This window comes from Nicotiana tabacum, chromosome 7 (genome assembly GCF_000715075.1).
Source record: "Nicotiana tabacum cultivar K326 chromosome 7, ASM71507v2, whole genome shotgun sequence".
Taxonomy (NCBI): Eukaryota; Viridiplantae; Streptophyta; class Magnoliopsida; order Solanales; family Solanaceae; genus Nicotiana; species Nicotiana tabacum.
In genome coordinates this window covers 92,729,713-92,751,340 of record NC_134086.1, presented here as the reverse complement: position 1 = coordinate 92,751,340, position 21,628 = coordinate 92,729,713, and the positions used below count along the sequence as shown (strand labels likewise).

Here is a 21,628-nt window from a genome sequence, read left to right as displayed (position 1 = left end):
GAGTTGCTCCTGTATCTATTACCCAATCAAAATCACACATACATGCATTTGCTAATAAGAAAATTATACTTGTCATGTTAGTAGAGCATTCAGGTGTTGCTGGTTTTGACAAAAGTTGAACAAGCTGCTTGTACTGTTCTTCAGTGAAGAATTGTCCATTCCCCTGCACCTGAACAACTGCTGCCTTATTTTTCTCATTGCTCACATTCACATTATTGGTATAGACCTTTCTTCATCCAGTCTGATTTTTCCTCTTGCTCTTGAAATCAACTGGATAGCCAATTATCTTAAAACAATTCTCCTTAAGGTTACCTTTGTATCCACAATGCTCACAAATGATTCCTGGCCTTTTACCTCTAAAATCTGGACCTTTTCCTGCTAACATAGTAAGTGGTTCCTTATGTGTATCAACCACTCCTAGGGCTCTTTGGTTTTCTTCCTGAGTAACTATTTCATAAGCTTCATTAATTGTCACAACAGGCCTTTTTGCTAGTACATTACTCCTTATGTTACTGTAAGTTTCATTTAATCCCATAAGAAACTGCACTACATGTTGTGATCTTAAATGTTCAATTGAATGTCTAGCCTCCCCACAGTCACATGAAGATAGGGGCACCAACACATCTAATTCGTCCCATAAATCCTTCATTTTAGAAAATACGAAGTTACAGAGTCAGCACCTTGTCTCAATGTCGCTATAGTTGTCCAAATATGATAGATTCTAGTTAGATCTGATCTATCAAACCTCTCCTGGAAATCACTCCATACCTTTCTAGCATTTGAAGCATAGACAATGCTTGGCATTAGCTCATTTGATACAGTACTCCCGGTCCACGACAAAACTATTGCATTGCATTTTTCCCATTGCTCTGCTAATTCGCCTCTATATGTGCTCTTCACATAGGTTTCATCTACAAACCCTAGTTTACTCTTTTCCCGAAGTGCCAATTTCATCGCGCAGCTCCACAATGCATAATTGTCTTGCCATGTGAGCTTGAGCGATATTAGAACAAGTCTAGGAGCATTTTAAGGTTGCAAAAACAATAGATGATTATGATCCAGTGAAGCAACTTCATTTCCGGCCATGGCTAAACAGATCGGAGTTCCGTGGAGCTACAGTCAAGCTTCGATTCTACAAATTTCTTTCTAATTTAGATGAATCTGTGATCGCCGCTATGATACCATGATGAAATCTGCACTAATTGAGGAGGAATTCACACATGCAACAGAAATGACGAAGAAAAAGAAGAGAGAAATGAGAGATACAGAGATCGTTTAGAAGAAGAGTTTAATTCAGCTCATTAGAAGGAGGTGGTCCCCTCTTATACAGTATTAACCGCCTTCTAACCAACTAATACAAGATTTACACTTTAGTCCTCTAAGTAGTTACTTAGTATACTTCTAGCTCACATAACAATACCTTCCCCCTCTTTCGCCCCAAATTAATCCAAAAAATTTTAAACTTACACTTTTCTCTCCTCTCTTTTCTCCTCGAAAGCATAGGCGGATCCAGGATTTAAAGTTTACGGGTTCCTATTATAATATCAAATTAATATACAATAATAACTGGGTTCACAGTTATATATTTATTGATATTTAATTAAAAAATTAATAAAAATATAAAGTCTATACAAAAATTACCGGATTCCCAAAAACCTAATAACTATACTCTACATTGGCCACTGCTAAAAAGGTACATAAGTCTTGAAGTGATGACCCATAGGGAATAACATCTTCATTCTTAATTAGTCCAAAGCTTTTCTTGAGCATAGCTCACGAATGGTTTTTTCCGTCTGGATGTACTAGAACTTCTTTACCTTCCTCCCTCTTCATATCTCCCAAATTATTTTTTCGTACATGAGACAATGCAATGCAAGTTCCATGGAATTATAAATACTTAGGTTGTTTGGTTCCAAAGAGGATTATTCATGAATTAATAATCATAGGATTATAATCCCGATCAGGATTATTATCCCATATGCACTGTGGGATAGTTGATATTAAGATTTTGATATAAATTTTATATTGGTACTAACTAATACCTATAATTAAATATGAGATAAATGCATGCTTATATTTTATTATGGGATTAGTCATGGTAACCAAACGATCCTTATAAGGTTTTCAACATGAAATTATTAGTGACCTACATATAGAAAAATTCAAGTTTACTACTGTACATAATTTAGGATCTGTTTGTCCATATTTTTTTTTTTAAATTTTATTCTTTTAAAATATGTTTATCCATGAATTTTGCAAGTTTTTATTTTTATCTTTTTGCAAAAATGAGTATCCCAAAAATCAAAAAGTGATTTTTTTTTCATACTCACAAAACTGCAATGTATTTTCAAGTGAAATGCATGTCCTAGGGACGACCTAGCGGTAAGGCAAATGAAGTCATTGCCTTAGGCCCCCCAAAATATTAAAGGCCTCAATTTTAAGTATTATATATCACATATATTTTATGTGATTATTATTATTAAAATATTTTTGAAATATTGATTAAAGTTATACAGTTGAGTGATATAGCGATAAATTTCTCTCTCATTTAATTAAATAATATATTTATCTTCGTTATCAAATCTAATTTTATTTCTTCTCTATGTACACTCATATTTTTTTTTTATATTTATGTTTCTAATGATTTCACTTTCTAATTTTAATTCAGTTTCTCTGACTTAGCTATTTCTTTTCATCATATTTATTGATCCATTCATTAGAAAGCAATTTTTTTGTTCATATTTTTAAGAGAAATTCTCAAATGCAAGGGCAAGCAAGGTTCGAAAGTTGACAGATTATCGTCATGCCCCCTCTACCTTCTTTTACTTAATTAATGCCATATTTTTATTTATGACAGAGTTCTGAACCATGACGTACACCTAATTCATACATCACGCGTTGCACACTTATCACTAAGCGAAAATCTTAGGAATTTGCTTTGTATGTCCTTATTATATGGATTTTACAAAAGAAAATTAAAGGCCTTTTAATATGTTTTGGCCACAGAATCTGTTGAATCGCCCCTGGCATGTTCAAATATAATTTCAAATTTCAAATAATATTTTTTTAACTTAACTCTAAATATTATTTTTTTTTCAAAAATTATACTAGTAATTTTTATGTCCTTGCTTAGTTGCACAATCTAGTTGGGCAGTTGGTTGCATTTATAGCTCGCTGGTTATTTTACTTTCTCCCACTTCCTAAATTTTACTATTATATTATATATAAGGGACAACCAAGGACTTTTGTAGTCCTCACAAAAGTTTTCAATAAAATATAAATTTTTCTATTAATTACTTTTAGGTCCTAACTTTATTTTTTAAAGTCAAATTTACTTTTTATTTTAGGCGAAATACATAAAGTACCCATTTAAGTTGTCCCCAATGATCATTTGAACACCTCAACTAAGGTCTTTTTCATTTAAACGTTTCACGTGACTAAATAGTGAACTCAATAAACACCCTACCTCACCAGCCTCCGTCGCGTGTGTTACACCTCTGGATCCGCGCATGTGTAAGTAAGACCAACGGTAACGTAACGGATTTTTTTGTGAAATTCCAAAAAAAAACTCTTAATGAACTCTCTAATTTAAATTCCCAAACCTAACCCTAAAAATTTATTTCACTTCTTTCACCTCTCCAGCTGCGTTGCTCCTTTGAAAAGTAGCAAAAATTCTTTTCTTCTCTCTCTACTTCTTCTATTTCAATGGAACCTATTGTTAATTTCAAATGTTTCCAAATTGCTCCTTTAAAATTTTTGTGGTCACCATTTAATCCGGGTAAAATATTCTATGGTTGTAGATTTGGAAAAGTTAACGATGGTGGATGCGATTTTTTCCGTTGGTATGATGTTGAATTGTCCGAATACTATATCAAAGTCATGCATGGATTATTGAAGAGGGTAAAAAATCATGAAGAAGAAAAGTTGAAGTTGATGAAGAAACAAAGGATTTTGGTGTGGCTGCTTGTAATTGTAATTGTGACTTCGTTTTTGAGGGAATCTTTTATTATTTAAGTATATGGTATATGTATATGGGCATGTAACCCCATTTATTTACTGTAGTATTGTTTTTGATTTATGGCTAATGTTGCCTATTCAATGTAGTTGAAATTTACAATGTGTATGATGAAGTTTAACTATAATGAAATGTATTTTAATTTCTGGAAAAAAAAAATTAGACTATTGGAGCAAAGGTGGACTAATCCGATCTCATAATAACAAAAAATTATACTGCCAATATCATAATAGCAAAGGTTGAATAATCTGAAAAACTGTACTAACAAAAGCAGGTTCATATACATCCCATACGAAAGTAAGGTTCATACATATGACCAAATGACCAACATAAGTAGGTTTAAAATACTTCACAAAATATAGTTCATACACATGACCAACAAAATACAAGAAACTTTTTTCTAAATTTGACTTTGATAAGAGTCAGCTGGTGTAGATGAAGTAGAGAGGTTCCAACTTTCATTTTGTTGGAAACTGCAACATCTCTTTGCTTTTGAAGTTGATTCCCTGTCACAGCTCTATTCCCTTTCCATTTGAGACCATTTGGTCTAAATCCAAGATCTACATTAGTTTGTGCAGCATTTATCAAATTTGCACCGGTAGAAATAAGTCTTTCTAGAAGAAAAAAATCCTAATCTAATAGCACCTTAACAGACATATAACGATAAATACAAAAATAAATAATCTAATCATATATTTATGCAATAATCAAAGATATTTTACAGCTGACTCCCCTTTTCACAAAAACTCCACTGTCAAAACCCTAGGACGACCTTCCTTTAGGTGATAAATCTTGAACCAATAATTAATTCGAATAAACCACAACTAATCCTACTTAGTAAGTGAAAGAAATGTTGAATTTTGCAACAAAAATGCTAATTGAACCAAGCTTAATCGAAGAGATGAAGATGGGTGGAATTCGGAGAGAGAGAGAGAGAGAGAGAGTTAGTGTCACGACCCGAATTTCCTACCGTCAATACCGTGATGACGCCTAACATTATACCTGCTAGGCAAGTCAACGTTACCGATTATTTTACCTTTTTTCTTTATCTTTTAACAGTTTACAAGTTAACAAAAGTAAATCAGTGGAATAAATACGCAAGAACAGAATTTAACAGATTATCTTAATATTAATAGTGAAACAGTAATAAAACTCCACCCAAAACTGGTGTCACAACTCACGAACAGTCTATGAATATAGAGATCGGCGAAGTAGTAACGAGACTAGGACACGATAACCAACATAAACATGTACAGTTAAACAATATACTAACAGAATAACAATAATGGAAGCTAAACAGAAATCTACGGGAAGGGGCAACATGCTATGGGGGTACCAGAATAAGGAATCACAGTAGTGTTTACCTTGAAAATAGTAATAATAATTAGATTTGATTTTGTGGTTCTAAAAATACGTGATCTAATTTTATGCTAATTGTTAGGCAATAGATGCTAAGTGAAAGATTAGAAGATAAGATAAGAGCTTGTAAATAGTGTAATAATCAAACCGAATGGCTGAAAATTGGGGCCTCGAGCTTGCGTACACGGGGCGTCGAAGTCGAGTCGGATGCCCGGCTAAGGGTAGTCGATGGAGGGTTAAAAGTTATGATAAATTTGATAGCGGCTCTTTATGACCAATAATGAGCAATAAATGAAGAACAATTAATAAAATGTAATAAATATAAGCAAGACAATAAATGTAAGCAGTAGGATCAAATAGAGAGTATGTTCGAGTTAGAGAGTAGAGAATGTTCTTGTATTGAATGTAGTGTGTTGTATATTATGACTTACAAAATGACAAGGATCCCTTTATTTATGAGGGGGAATCCCAACATAGTACAAATGCATTTATTACAAAAATATTGGGCTAGTACAGCCATTTAATGCCATGATACGGGTTTGAACTACCGTAATAGACTTTGTCAGCTCTAGTTACGTGCCTTGGGAACCTCACATCGATCCACCATAACTGCTAGTTTACATTGCCTCGAGATCGATCATTGAGAACCCTTGGGGTCGAAACCTCGAGCTGAGCTTCGAGCCTTCTAGGGGCAGTCTTTACGAGGCGTCTTAATGATCATAAAATTGGACCACTGATTTTTACTGTATAGAGATAGTCCCCGCATTTCTTAGATTAAAATGATAAGAAATGATTTTGACACTGATCTCCTCGAGCCTCTTGTGATGATGTCATGCTTATGACGTCAGTTTTTGCAATGACTGAGACGTCCTATCGATACGTCTTTCCTAGGAACATTTAATATAGCGCCGGTTTACTTTCTCAAAGCGATAATATCGCCGCCGATCCGTCTCCCAACATGCATTGATTGCACATGTCAATACGTTTTTCAAAGACATTGATTGCGCCGTCCGTTAAGCTGCCACCTTTTCTATAAATGGAAGCTTTCTTGAACCAAAACTTCATTCAATCATTCTTCAACAGCCTTTTACTCCTTTCTTCTCTTCGTCCTCATCCAACGCTATCTCCCATGTTTGAAGCTCGTGGCCATAAGGTTACACGGTAGTGTTCTCATCAGTTATTCCATGGCCCTTTCCCAGAGCTTTCCCCTACTGAGTGGGATTGCACTGGTTTGTTGTTGTTGTTGGCCCGAAATAATGAGAGAGAAATCTCAAATTATCTTCGCATTAAAGGACATGCGTACTATGAACATATGCTCATCTCTCTTACCTACCTGGTGTGGCACTTTACTCCTTTTGCTTTCTGTGGAGTGAGGTGGTGCCATCTACTAACTATTTCATCCCGCACCGGTGCAACGTCTCAAGAAGTGGCTTTACAATAGTAGTGCCGGCGAGACCTATACTCGCCAAATTTTTCACCCAGCCACTTCTTCATCTTGTTTTGCTTCTTCATCGTTTTCTGCTTCTTTATCCTTTTTCGCCTCAGAAGGGGTTCTTGAAGACATCATTTGGAAGGTCGAGATGGGCCCCCGAGGGAATGGATCTCGCAGGAACGGCTCCCGAAGATGCATCCTCGAGAGTAGATTAGACTTTAGCCGTTATTTTTTGTTTCTTTGTAAGGACCCTTTGTGGGCTTTTGTAACCATGTGTAAGGACCCTTTGTGGGCTTTTATAATCATCGTTTATTAATACAAAAATATTTCTTCAATTTGTCTCTGATTTGTGTTGGATTTCCCTTCACTTGCATTTGTGAAGAATCTGAGCATGTGGCTTTACCCATTGGTCTGAATATCGGATCTGGGTGTAGGTATTCCCTCGGTTCACAATTGGTTACTACGATATTTCTTGGAACCCTTTGTCATTCCTCGGACTGAGCCCGGATTGAATTGATACAAACTTAGGCCGCCAAGACCTCTGTACTTGAATTAAGCGAGTGTGAGGATTCGAATTTTAAAACGCATTTTAGCCTTTTAGGCCCCGTTGATAGTCCTCGAGGGAGATTTTGGTCAACCATCTGAGAATAAAGTTATCCCTGAGACTTTCACAAATAGTCCCCAAGTGAGAGTTAGCTCGAGCTCGGGCGGCCTAGAAAACCTGATTTGAACTTGGAGTGAAGATAGCCTTAAGGTGTTGTTGACAGACCCGGGACGAGGATATGCCTGGACTCGGATGGCCCCTGGACTAAAGTAACTGAGAGGACGTTTATCTTGATCTGAAGGTGAAAACAGCTCTAAGGCTTTAATAGCAATTCTCGAGTGAGAACTGGCTCGGGCTCAGGTATCCCGAGGGCCAAAGAATCGGGTGAGCGATTCGCAATCGTAATAGCAGAGGCCCCCAAGATGGGGTACCACCTCGGGGTCAGATTTATATGGATAGCTCCTTTGAGATTATCTTTTGTTTTGACAGAGATCCTCGAGATTGGGCACCATCTCGAGGCATAGAATGATTTGATGGCTCTTTAGAGCCTACTTTTGTTTTGATAGAGATCCTCGATATCGGGCACCATTTCGAGGCTTAGAATGATTTTGATGGCTCCTTAGAGCCTACTTTTATTTTGACAGATATCCTCGAGATCGGGCACCATATCAAGGCTTAGAATGGTTTTGATGGCTCCTTAGAGCCTACTTTTGTTTTGACATAGATCCTCGAGATCAGGCACCATCTCGAGGCTTAGAATGGTTTTGATGGCTCCTTGGAGCCTACTTTTATTTTGACAGAGATCCTCGAGATCCGGCACCATCTCAAGGCTTGGTTGATATATGGGGTTTTTTATCCCTCGAACACTGTTCGTCAGTGTTTATCGTATGAAATGATTGAGGTGATCCTGTCGGTACATCCTCCCAAAGTGATAATGGTTTAGTTAGTATTTTTAATTGGTCTTTAAGGCAGGCGGACAATCACCGCTTGCTCTACATATAGGTTTGTCTTCCCTACTTTGAGGATTCCGCTATTTTGAGTAGTTATCATCCTTCATAGAGTTCTTCTTTCCTGTACTAGGTCCTTAACCATTTTAACTTTGAAGCCCTCGCTCCAATTCTCTGATTTTATCATAGTTATGGCTGCTACGCCAGGATCCGTTTGGCAAGGAGAAGGAAGCTCCGCCTCTGGTTCCCGCCTGGTTGGTGGTGCGTTGCCTGTTTCAGGCGAGCCAACCTCGGGGAATTTTGTTTCGAGGGGGCACTTTTCATCCGAAAAACCTCCCAATGTTCAGGGTTATTGGGGGTATGTCTCGAAGTTTATTTCTTTAATAGGAGAGGGGCACCTTGAGTCGGTGAGTAAAGATTGTGGATGGGGGAAAAAGGTAGTACTGTAGGTACCTTCCTCGGAAGAGATCATTATGGATCATGCCGAGGGTTTTTTGAACATATACACGTACCCCTTTACCCTTGATAGGGTTGTGCTCGACTTCTGTCGAATGTATCGGGCTACCTTGGCACAGGTTCATCTGTCATTTTGGAGGATAGTATTGATGATGAGATTCTTTGCAGAGGAAGCAGGGCCTGAGTTCACCCTTAGTCATCTCATCAGGCTGTACCGGCCTTTTCACCACCGAGTCCTGCTAACCCTGCAATGTTGATCCACTAGGCCCTTCATTGTCGATGATGAAGAAGATGGGAATCGGGGATGGATGAGCCGATTCGTCCGAGTACGGACTATTGACATTATCCCCGCGAAGTTTTTGCCATTTACCGAGGAATGGAATTTTACACATAAGTGGTATATTTGTGTCTTCGTTGTTTTGCTTGTGGCGGAGGCGGGCTCCGTAAATGCGCCTTTCTTTCTCTTTTTGCAGCAATTCCATGGATGCCATACGAGGTCCCCGACTTGATGGATTGGGCTTGGAAGTTGGCGACCCATTCGACTTACGATGAACGTAAGTGGCGAGACTTGTCTAAGGGTATATGGGAGGCAAAACACCACGGTACGTGCTATGTGTTTTGCTCTTTTTTTTGAAAGGCACTTTCTTTTTATGCGTACTAACTCTGTCATCGTAGGCATTGGGGAGTTCTTTGAGGCGAGATCGTGCCCTCTCGGAGAGGGATAAAGATTGTCAGCTTTGGGGCCGAGGAATAATAATAAGAAGAAAAAAGGGCCTTCGTAGGGCGACGATGCTTATAGCAAGACGAGTCCAGCCCGGAGGCTCAAAGAGGATGTATCAGCTGAGCCTGTCGCGCCCGAGATCTCTGGCTTTAGAAAAACGGTCCCTCCTCCGCTATCATCTTCTTTTCTCGTCGAAGGTACCTCGAGGAACGAGGGTTCTCTGCCGCTGACTTCTTCTTCCGTTGAAGGTACTTCGAGGGATGTTCGAAGACAGGGGCCGCATATATCAAGCGACTGTATCCCAACCGGGATCAGTTATGCTGGGGTTGATGGAGCCAGACTAATAGATATGCGCTCGACTTTTGAGGAAGCTCAGCAGCTCTACTCCGTTGTGAGTTTTGGCTGATCGTATTGGTTTTATGGCTTTTGCAATTTTTACTCTCTCATCGAGTTTTTCCTTCATAGGCTTTTAACAAGCTCAAGTCCGAGGTGCTTCGTCGTGAGGCCAGGCTGCAAAAAGCCGTGGATGGGGAGAAATCCCTCAAGCTTCTTTGCGATGAAAGGGAAGACGAGTTGGCACACTTGCGGTATGAGGCGATTCAAAGTCTGAACTACGAAATCTACCTCGAGGAGCAGGTAATTTTTTCTCCAAGGGAGTGCATGTTTCTCCTTCTATCTTTTGAGGCTAATGTTTCATTTATTTCAGTTGTAGAAAAAGACAGAGGACCTGGAATGCCTTTGAAGCGAAGTTGGTCAAGCCAAGTGTGATGGTGATGAGTTGAAGGCTCGGGTGGACGCCCAGATTGCGGCTAAGAAGGATGCTTTGGCCAAGGCTTTTGCCCTCGAAGTACAAATTTGCAACGCTCGCGAGAATAGCTCGGTCCGAATGGACATGATTATAAGGCTCGAGTCTGAGCATCTGAAGATGAAGGTCGAAGTTGTGGATGCCCGGATTGAAGCCGAAGCGGTCTGAACTAAGGTTGATAAGAAAATGGTCGTCTATTTGAAGGATGTTGTCGATGCTCGAGCTGAGCTGTGAGGGGATCTTGACCGTGAGAGTAGAAGCAAGTAGTATGCTCAGTGCAAATCTCGAAGGGAAACCTTTGAGGAGATCCATGCTAGGGGCGTTGATCTCTCGGAAGAGATACAACAGGAAAAGGCGGATGAATATGATGTCAAGTTCCTTCTGCCTGATGTCGAAGACAACGGGGAGGAGGCCGGTGGGCCACAGTCCCCGAAGGGAACGTAGGCTTAAGCTTTTTTCTTTTTCAATCTTGTATATGGTGTTCCTAGAAGACTTTGTAAGTGAAGCCTTATGTAATTATAAAAGTAAACCCTTTGGTTCCATTCTTCTTTGCATGTGTACGTCTTTCTTTGCTTTGAATTTCGACGCTTTGTCGATGCTTGGCCGAATAAGTTGGGCCTTGGGGTAAAAACCCTTAGGCTTTCAATATGGCCTCGGACTCGTCGGGATGGCCCATAGGCTCTTACATGTTTGCCTTTAGGCGTTTTTGACTGTGTTTGGGTTTGGTCTTCGAGTCGGGTTTCAAATTTAGTTTATTGATATTCAAGTTTTTGAATTTTAAGCTGGCCCTTAAGCTCTTATGCACTGGGTCGGTATGACCTTTAAGTATAATCCGGCATTTTAAGCTCTTATGATTTTGCTCTTAGGCATATTCAGTTAACTGTTTCGTGTTCAGTCTCCGAGTTGGGTTTCGACTCGAGCTCATTGACCCTTGAGTTTTTGAATTTAAAGCTGGCCCTTAGGCTCCTATGCGTTAGGTCGGTTCGACCTCTCATATGAGATGGCGGTAGTGGCTCTTACGCATTAGGTTGGTACGACCCTTTATATGGGCTAGCGGCAGTGCTCTTACGTATTGGGTCAGGACGACCCTTTATATAGGCTGGCGGCAGTGGCTCTTACGCATTGGGTCGGTACGACCCTTTATATGGGCTGGCGACAATGGCTCTTATGCATTAGGTCGGTATGACCTCTAATATAGTCTTTATTTTTCCCTCGTTAAGGACTTTTTTGAAATTGTATTTGCCTGACTCTTCGACGGTTTGATAAAAACCTCGATTGTGAGTCGTTATGCAGCGATGAACGAGCACCTCGGGAGGTTTTGCTCGGTGGCTGAGTGTTTCGAAGCCTATAGTTTGGAGCTGACATGGTCGAAGCTGTTTTGCCTATGTCGAGTTTAGCCTGTTTAACTGGTTCTTTTCGAAGTAATTGAAGGCCTGTGATTTTATAGTGACGGTCGGGCATCCCCAAGTCGCGTTAGTTTGGCTGGTACAACCTTGTGACCGTAATCATTGTGTTTGGCGAGAGCCTTTTAGTACCCGAGTGAAGTAGTTTTGGCATCTATATTGAGGGTATGCCTTTTTAGGAGTCTTACAAGTTTGAATATATAGCCTTAACTTTAATGTCGGGATAATGCCTTTTTGTAAGGTCTTATAATTTTTACATGCCTTTGAGGTCTTATAGTTTTGGTTACTTGGTACAAGTATGGTTCATGCCTTGCTTGAGGTCTTACAGTTTTGGTTACTTGGTACAAGTATGGTTCATGCCTTGCTTGAGGTCTTACAGCTTTTGGTGTTGCTTATAAAGGTCTTACGGGGTCGAGGTTGCCCATATGGGGTCTTATGGCCTCGGGTTTTGATAAGTCAATGGGATGGCAATTGGCGGCAATCCCCGAGACATTGAAAGTTTTCTTGGCTCTGGAGCCATTTTTGTAGACTTGACGTTGCCTCATTGAGGGCTTACGAGTTTGAAGCTTCCGACCTGGGCGTCATGCGGTTTCAAGTTTTTGACGCCAATCCCCGAGTGTTCGGGATGTTTTTGGCTTTTGGAGCCGTTTTTGTAACCTTGATGTTGCCTCATTGAGGGCTTACAAGTTTGAAGCTTCCGACTCGAAGGTCATATGGCTTCGAGTTTTACACGTCAGTCCCCGAGTGTTCGGGACATTTTTGGCTCTAGAGCCATTTTTGTAAAAAATATCGAACTCCTTTGAAACGCGAAATGCTTTGATGGAGGGGAAAATATTATTTGATTACTTGGTACAATTATACACATTTTTGCTGTCAAGGGCTTGATTATTCTATACGGACACGGTTCGTTCGACCCTTTGACCCAGTATAATGTTTTCCGATCGAGACCCCATTTAGAGCATCTTGACTTCTCCAAGGAGGTGACCTTCTGGGGGGATGCCCCCTAGTATTCAAGGTTGATTGAAGAGAAGCCTTGAATACTTGTTGAGCCTTCCTTAGGTAGCATATAAATGTTTCCTCGTTAAAAACCTTGCCGGTAAAACCCTTCTTGGTATAAAAACCCGGCCAAAGGAAAAGAGTGCAACGTATGCTTTTGGAACCTAATGCCTTCGATTTGGAAAGCGCTTCGGCCTTTTCGATTAGATACCTGTACTCAGGTTAGTATAAAATGTAACTGAAAAAAGGGAGATGATCATACCTTAGTGCTGACGGCGCTTTGGGCCTCGATATATTCCAATCAATTATTCTGAGGATGCGGTTCAGTCCTTTGCTTTGTTTAGTCGGGTGTAGCCGAAAATGTAGCTTGTTATTGCTATTTTACTGTTTGCTTATCTTTTTGCTCCTTCAACGGTGGAGGTATTGGTGCTGGTGCCACATCGTGCACCGCAAACATTTCTTTTGCTGCATGTTGTTCCCCGTAGATGGTTTTTATCCCATCCTTAGTCGGGCATTTCATTATTTGATGGAGGGTGGATAGTACCGCTCTCATGCAGTGTATCCGCTGCCTTCTGAGCAATGCGTTATACCTCATGTCTCCTTCGATGACATGAAACTTGACATTTTGGGTTATGCCAACCACGTTGACCGGGAGGGTGATTTCTCTTTTCATTATTTTGCTTGCCATGTTGAATCCGTTGAAGACTCGAGAGGCAGGCACAATCTGGCCGAGTAGTTCAAACTGCTCCACCATCCCCGACCTGATAATGTTGGCCGAGCTACCTGGACCTACAAGCACACGCTTAATTTGAAATGTATTTACAAGGAAAGAAATTACCAAGGTGTCGTTATGAGGCTGAGATAGAGCCTTGATGTCTTCGTCGTTGAATGTGAGGGCATCCTCGGGTATGTAACCTCGAGTTTGCTTTTACCTGGTGATGGATATTTTTGTTCTCCTAACCATAGGTTCTTGCGGATCATAGATGCCTCCAAAGATCATGTGGATGACATGTTATGGCTCATCTGTTTCATTCTTCTTGGTCGCCTCTCTTTACCGGAACTGATTTTTAGCTCGGTAGCTAAGGAATTCTCGGAGGTGACCTTTGCTGAGTAGTCGGGCTACTTCTTCCCGGAGTTGTCGGCAATCCTCGGTCCTGTGGCCGTGTGTGACATGAAATTCACACACTAAATTATGGTTTCTTTGCGAAGGATCTGATTGTACAGGCCTTGGCCACCTAGTATCTCAGATTTTACTGATGGCGAATACGATATTTGAAATGTCGATGTTGAAGTTGTATTTCGACAAATGGGATGCCTCTGTCGGCCCTGTGTGCCTATCGAATCCAGGTCTACTAACGAGTCCTCGAGGATTCTAGCCTCAATCCATCATTCGGTCATTGTTGGGTATGTTGTGCCTCAGGGCGTTTCTTCTATCTTCAGTGTATGGTTGGTATCTTTCTTTGTTTGGCTTTGGCTCCTTTGCCGGAAGCTTGCTAAGATACACCGAGCCCGAGGGGACTCCTAATTGGTCGTCTTTGACCCTGATCTTTGATTGGTATTAGTTGTGGACATCCGACCAAGTCACGGCGGGATATTTGACTAAGTTCTGCTTTAGCTGCTTCGAAGCTACCGAACTTCGCTCGTTCAAACCTTGAGTGAAGGCCTGCACTGCCCAGTCATCGGAGACCAGTGGTAGTTCCATTCGTTCTATTTTAAAGTGAGATACAAACTCTCGTAGCATCTCGTTCTCCCTTTGCTTGATTTTGAAGAAGCCAGATTTCCTTGTAGCTACCTTGATGGCACCAGCATGTGCCTTTATGAAGTAATCTGCCAACATGGCAAATGAATCTATCGAGTTTGGGGCTAGGTTGTCATACCACATCATCTCCCCTTTTGAGAGTGTCTCTCCGAACTTTTTTATTAGGACGGATTCGATCTCGTCGTCCTTTAGGTTGTTGCCCTACACTGCACAAGTGTAAGCAGTGACATGCTCGTTAGGGTCCGAGGTTCCGCTATACTTTGGAAGGTCAGGCATTCTGAACTTCTTCGGGATGGGCTTTGGAGCGGCATCTGACGGGAATGGCTTTTGCATGAATTTCTTCAAATCAACACCCTTCAATATCGGGGGTGCACCCGGGATCTGATCAACCCTCGAGTTGTAGGTCTCCACCTTTTTGTCGTTGGCTTCTATCATTTTTTTTGCCCGATTCAATCCTCTCTGTAAGATCCTCGAGCATCTTCATAATAGCGGGGTCGGTTACTGACCTGTAGTTACTCGATCTTTCCAGTACCTGTTCGGCTCGAGGAGTCGTTTCCGGTGTTGCTGCGCTTGGAGTTTTTTGGTGGCTTTGTAGTTGAGAAACTGCCAGCTATTGTGCTTGTAACATTTCAAAAATAACGTGAAGGATAACCTCTTGTTCCTCCCGAGCTGGGGTTTTTTAGACTTCTTGTTGGTCTCTTTGTCGTGTGCTCATGTTAGTGTGGGAGCTTATATCAACGTGTTGGGCATCACGCGAGACCATATCCGCGGGAATTGGCTCTAGCGAAGGGTTTAGTAGTAATGCGCCAATACCTGGAACAGCCATACCATTTTCTCCATGGTCCTCAAGACCGTTGTTTTCATATGCATTCACTGAGTTAGACATTTTAACCTGAAATCAAAGATCTTGGACAAGAAAAAGTGTGAAAGATAACTTGCGTTATGTAGTAAACCAGCAAGAAAACAATCACTATTATTTTTAGCCCCACGGTGGGCGCCAAACTGTTTACCTTGAAAATGGTAATAACAATTAGATTTGATTTTGTGGTTCTAAAAATACGTGATCTATTTTTATGCTAGTTGTTAGGCAATAAATGCTAAGTGAAAGATTAGAAGATAAGATAAGAGCTTGTAGATAGTGTAATAATCAAACCGAATGGCTGAAAATCGGGGCCTCCAGCTTGCGTATACGGGACCTCGAAGTTGAGTCGGATGCCCGGCTAAGGGCAGTCAATGGAGGGTTAACAGTTATGATAAATTTGATAGCGGCTCTTTATGACCAATAATGAGCAATAAATGAAGAATAATTAATTAGATGTGATAAATATAAGTAAGACAATAAATGTAAGCAATAGGATCAAATAGAGAGTATGTTTGAGTTAGAGAGCAGAGAATGTTCTTGTATTGAATGTAGTGTGTTGTATATTGTCTATTGTCTTACAAAATCACAAGGATCCCCTTTATATATGAGGGGGAATCCCAACATAGTACAAATGCATTTATTGCAAAGATATGGGGCTAGTATAGCCATTTAATGCCATGATACGGGTTTGAACTAGTCTAATAGACTTTATCAGCTCTAGTCGCGTGCCTTGGGAACCTCATATCGATCCACCGTAGCCGCTAGTTTACACTGCCTCGAGGTTGATCATTGAGAACCCTCGGGGTCGAAACCCTGAGCTGAGCTTCGAGCCTTCTAGGGGAAGTCTTTACGAGCATGATCATAAAATTGAACCACTGATTTTTGCAATATACAAGTAGTAACAGAAATTAAACAATTAATGCACTTGAACCGATAACAACAAATAATCACATCAAATAAAAATTCAAGGCATCACCCTTCGTCTTTTTACTCTCAATCATCACCATGCAGTCAATAATAAAAATGTGCACGACATCACCCTTCTTGCTTTATCACTCTTCCTAACCATATGAATAATAGAAATGTGCACAACATCACCCTTCATGTTTTATCACTCTTCCTCACCATATGCATAAGTATGAATTTGCACGGCATCACCCTTCGTGCTTTATCACTCTTCCTCACCCAAACAATAGAAGCAATAACATCCCTGCAAGGGAATCAGCTATAACCAATCTCGTTTCAACAGTTAAATTCACAATATATGTCTCAACTTGAGTCAACACTCAACAATTACCCAATAACAAGAAAATATAACCAAACTTGTTCAACATGGAGAGTAACCAGCTTAAGCATGAACAATACGTGATAAGAGACATAATGATTATAAGTATAAGGCTTATTTGCATGCTATGACCCACCCACAATGTATAGATACTCGTCACCACACCTATACGCCGTACTCAACAATTAAACACGTAGCAAATAAGACAACAACACATATTCCCTCAAGCTAAGGTTAGACCAAACACTTACCTCGATTTCACGACCAAAAATCAAGCCTCAATTACCGTTTTTCCTTTGATTTCCACTTCCAAACCTCCCGAATCTATGATTTGGGGAAGAACTCTCCTTTGGAAAATTGCCTATGGCAGCTTAGGGTTTGAAAATTTGAGAAAAGAGTTCAAAATCCCGTCCAAGTGTTTTTTTGATCAGTTGCAGATATCGCAATTGCGACAGGATATTCACAATTGTGAAGCTCGCAATTGTGAGACCGGCTTCGCAAATGCGAACCTGTTGCAATGTCTGCTTCAGTCACAATTGCGAAGGTTGACCCCCCTGTTGACTTTGCAAATGCGAAGGAGATGTTCGCAAATGCAAACTATGCTGGCCAGGGCTTCTTCGCAATTGCGATCAAGCCCTAGCAATTGCCAAGCCTGCGAGGCTCCCTATTGCCAAGCCTGATCTCGCAATTGCGAGATCAGAGCCTGCAACAAATACCAGATGCAACAACAATTTTTTTCTAAGTTTAAACCCACTCTGTGGCCTATCCAAAACTCGCCCGAGCCCTCGGGCTCCAAACCAAACATGCACAAAAGTGTAAAAACATTATACGGACTTGCCCGTGCGATCAAATCGCCAAAATAACATCTTAAATAACGAATTTAACATCAAAACTCATGAAATTCATAAGATAGTTCAAAATTTCTATTTTCTCAACCAAGGGTCCGATTTATATCAAATCTCTTCCGTTTTTCACCAAATTTTACAGATACGACTTAAATACTATATCAAACAAGTATCAGGATCCAGAATAAAATAAGGGCCCGATACCAACGAGATTACACACTATTCCATTTCTAAAAATCTTTATATTTTCCAGCAAACAATTTTTCGTCAAAAAATCATTTCTTGAGCTAGGGACCTTAGAATTTGATTCCGGGCATATGCTCAAGTCCCATATTTTTCAACGGACCCTATGGGACTGTCAAATCATGGGTCTGGGAACATTTACCAATAACGTTGACTAAAGTCAACTTTAATAAATTTTATAGGTAAATTTTAATATTTTTCTTCAATTTCACACAAAGGCTTTTCGGAAATTTGCCCGAACTGCACACGCAAATCGAGGAGAAGGAAAATAAGGTTTTCAAGGCCTCGAAACCCGAATTCGGATTCTAAAACAAAATATTGCCCTTTGGGTCATCACATTCTCCACTTCTAAAACAACCGTTCATCCTCGAACGGACATAGAAAAGTGCCTGAGCCGGTGAAAAGATGGGGATATCGGCTCCGCATATCGGACTTGGACTCCTAGGTAGTTGCCTCAACAGGCTGACCTCTCTACTAAACATGAACAGAAGGATAACTCTTCGATCTCAACTGATGAACCTGCTGGTCTAAAATGGCCACCGGCTCCTCCTCGTAGGTCAAATCCTTGTCCAACTGGACAGTGCTAAAGTCTAACACGTGGGAAGGATCGTCGTGATACTTCCAAAGCATCGACACATGAAACACTGGATGCACAGCTGATAAACCCGATGGCAACGCAAGTCTGTAAGCCACCTCTCCCACTCGATCAAGGATCTCAAAAGGTCCAATGAACCTAGGGCTTAGCTTACCCTTATTTCCAAATCTCATCACACCCTTCATGGGAGACACTCGAACCAACATTCGCTCTCCGACCATGAATGCCACATCACAAACCTTACAGTTGACATAACTCTTTTGCCTGGACTGAGCTGTACGAAGCCTATCCTGAATGATCTTAACCTTGTCCAAGGCATCCTGTACCATATTTGTAACCAACAATCAAGCCTCCCCCGGCTCAAACCACCCAACTGGCAATCGACATTATCTACCATATAATGCCTCATAAGTGGCCATCTAGATGCTCGACCGATAGTTGTTACTGTAGGAAAACTCCACTAAAGGCAAAAACTGATCCCAAGAACCTCCAAAGTCAATAACACAAGCTCGAAGCATGTCCTCTAAGATCTGAATAGTACGCTCGGACTGTCCGTCCGTCTGAGGATGAAATGTTATGCTCAACTCGACCCGTGTACCCAACTCACGTTGAACTGCCCTCCAGAAATACGAGTTAAACTGCGTACCTCGATCAGAAATGATATACAAGGGCACACCATGAATACCAACAATCTTTCAGATATAGATCTCAGCCAACCGCTTCAAAGACTAGAAAGATGCCACAGGTATGAAGTGCGCTGACTTAGTCAGCCTAACAACGATAACCCATACTGCATCAGACTTCCTCTGAGTCCGTAGGAGTCCGACAACAAAGTCCATAGTGATACCCTCCCACTTCCACTCAGGAATCTCAATCTTCTGAAACAAACCATCAGGTCTCTGATGCTCGTACTTTACCGGCTGACAATTCAAACACCAAGCTATATATGCAACAATATCCTTCTTCATCCTCCTCCACCGATAATGCTGCCGCAAGTCCTGGTACATCTTAGCGGCGCCCGGATGAATAGAATACCGGGAACTATGGGCATCCTCTAGAACCAACTCACGAAGTCCATCCACATTAGGCACACAAACTTTACCCTACATCCTCAAAACCCTGTCATCTCCAACTATAACCTGCATGGAACCTCCGTGCCGCACTGTGTCTCTAAGGACAAGCAAATGAGGATCATCATACTACCGATCTCTGATGCTATCAAATAATGAAGAACGAGTAACTGTGCAAGCTAGAATATGGTTGGCTTAGAAATATCCAACCTCACGAACTGATTGGCGAAAGCCTGAACAACCAAAGCAAGAGGTCTCTCACCAAATGGAATATACGCAAGGCTGCCCATACTGGTTGACTTCCTACTCAAAGCATCGGCCACACATTGGCCTTCCCAGGATGATACAAGATGGTGATATCATAGTCTTTCAATAGCTCCAACCACCCCCTCTGCCTCAAATTTAGCTCCTTCTACTTGAACAAGAGTTGCAAACTCTTGTGATTCGTGAACACCTCACACGACACGCCATATAAATAGAACCTCCAAATATTCAGCGCGTGAACAATGGATGCTAGCTCCAAATCATGAACTACATAATTCTTCTCGTTGATCTTCAACGCGAAGCATATGCAATAACCTTGCCATTCTGCATCAACACCGCACCATGTCCAATACGAGATACATCACAATATACTGTATATGGCCCTAAACCTGTGGGAAATACCAACACCGGCGCCGTAGTCAAAGCTAACTTGAGCTTCTGAAAGCTCGCCTCACACTCGTACAACCACTTAAACTGGGCACCCTTCTAGGTTAACCAGGTCATCGGGGCTGCTATAGATGAAAACCCCTCCACAAACCGACGGTAATAACCCGCCAAACACAAGAAACTTCGTATTTCTGTAGCTGATGTGGGTCTAGGCCAGTCCTTGACTTCCTCAATCTTTTTAGGATCCACCTGAATACCTTCTGCTGATACGACATGACCCAAGAAAGCAACCGAACTCAACCAAAACTTACATTTCGAAAACTTAGCATACAATTAGCCGTCTCTCAGAGTCTGGAGAACGACTCGAAGATGCTACTAGTGCTCCTCTCAGTTGCAGGAGTAGATCAAGATATCATCAATGAAAACAATCACAATGGAATCTAGATAAGACTTGAATGCCCGGTTCATCAAATCCATAAAAGCTGCTGGGGCATTTGTCAACCCAAATGACATCACTAAGAACTCATAATGCCCGTACTGAGTGCGAAAAGCTGTCTTAGGGACATCGGATGCCCTAATCCTCAATTGATGATAGCCAAATCTCAAATCAATTTTCGAAAATGCCTTGGCACCCTAAAGCTAATCAAACAAATCATCAATCCTCGGCAATGGATACTATTTCTTGATGGTGACTTTGTTCAACTATCGGTAATCTATGCACATCCTCATCGACCCATCCTTTTTCTTAACAAACAACACTGACGCACCCCAGGGCGAGACACTAGGTCTGATAAAGCCCTTATCAATCAAGTCTTGAAACTGTTCTTTCAATTCTTTCAACTCTAGCGGGGCCATACAATATGGCGGAATAAAAATGGGCTGAGTGCCCGAAGCCAAATCAATGCAAAAGTCAATATCCCTGTCAGGTGGCATCACCGACAGGTCTGAAAGAAATACCTCTGGAAACTCCCGAACAACCGGCACAGAATCTATAGAAGGGATCTCAACACTAGAATTACAAACATACGCCAAATAAGCCAAACACCCTTTCTCAACCATACGATGAGTCTTCATATATGAGATAACCCTGTTGTAGAATGACCAAAAGTCCCTCTCCACTCCAATCGAGGCAACCCCGACAATGATAAGGTCACGGTCTTGGCGTGACAGTCCAATATAGCATGATAAAGTGACAACCAATCCATCCCCAAAATAACATCAAAGTCAACCATATTGAGGAATAGGAGGTCTACACTAGTCTCAAGACCCCCAATAACAACCACACACGAATGCTAGACACGATCTACAATAATAGAATCACCTGCCGGTATGAACACATATATGGGAACACTCAAAGAATCACGAGGCACAATCAAATATGAAGCAAAATAAGAAGACACATAGGAGTATGTAGACCTCGGATCAAACAGAACTGAAACATCTCTACTACAAACTAGAACAGTACCTGTGATAACTGCATTGGAGGACTCAGCCTCAGGTCTGGCTGAGAAAGCATAACATTGGGGCTGGGCCCCACCACTCTGAACTACATCCCTGGGACGACCTCTTGTTGGCTGACCTCTACCTCTAGCGGCCTAACCTCCACTTCTAACACCTCGACCTCCACCTATAGCTGTCTG

The 21,628-nt window shown here is 41.2% G+C and overlaps 1 protein-coding gene across 1 annotated transcript; it reads right to left on the bottom strand.

Moving 5' to 3' along the window:
* Positions 1-232: 232 nt before the first annotated feature.
* Positions 233-954, bottom strand: LOC142162171 (uncharacterized). The gene is made up of 2 exons (XM_075218494.1): positions 769-954; positions 233-643 (listed from the first exon to the last, which is right to left on the bottom strand). Exons 1-2 carry the CDS (start codon positions 952-954, stop codon positions 233-235), a joined length of 597 nt encoding a protein of 198 aa, XP_075074595.1.
* Between the last annotated feature and the right edge of the window lie 20,674 nt (positions 955-21,628).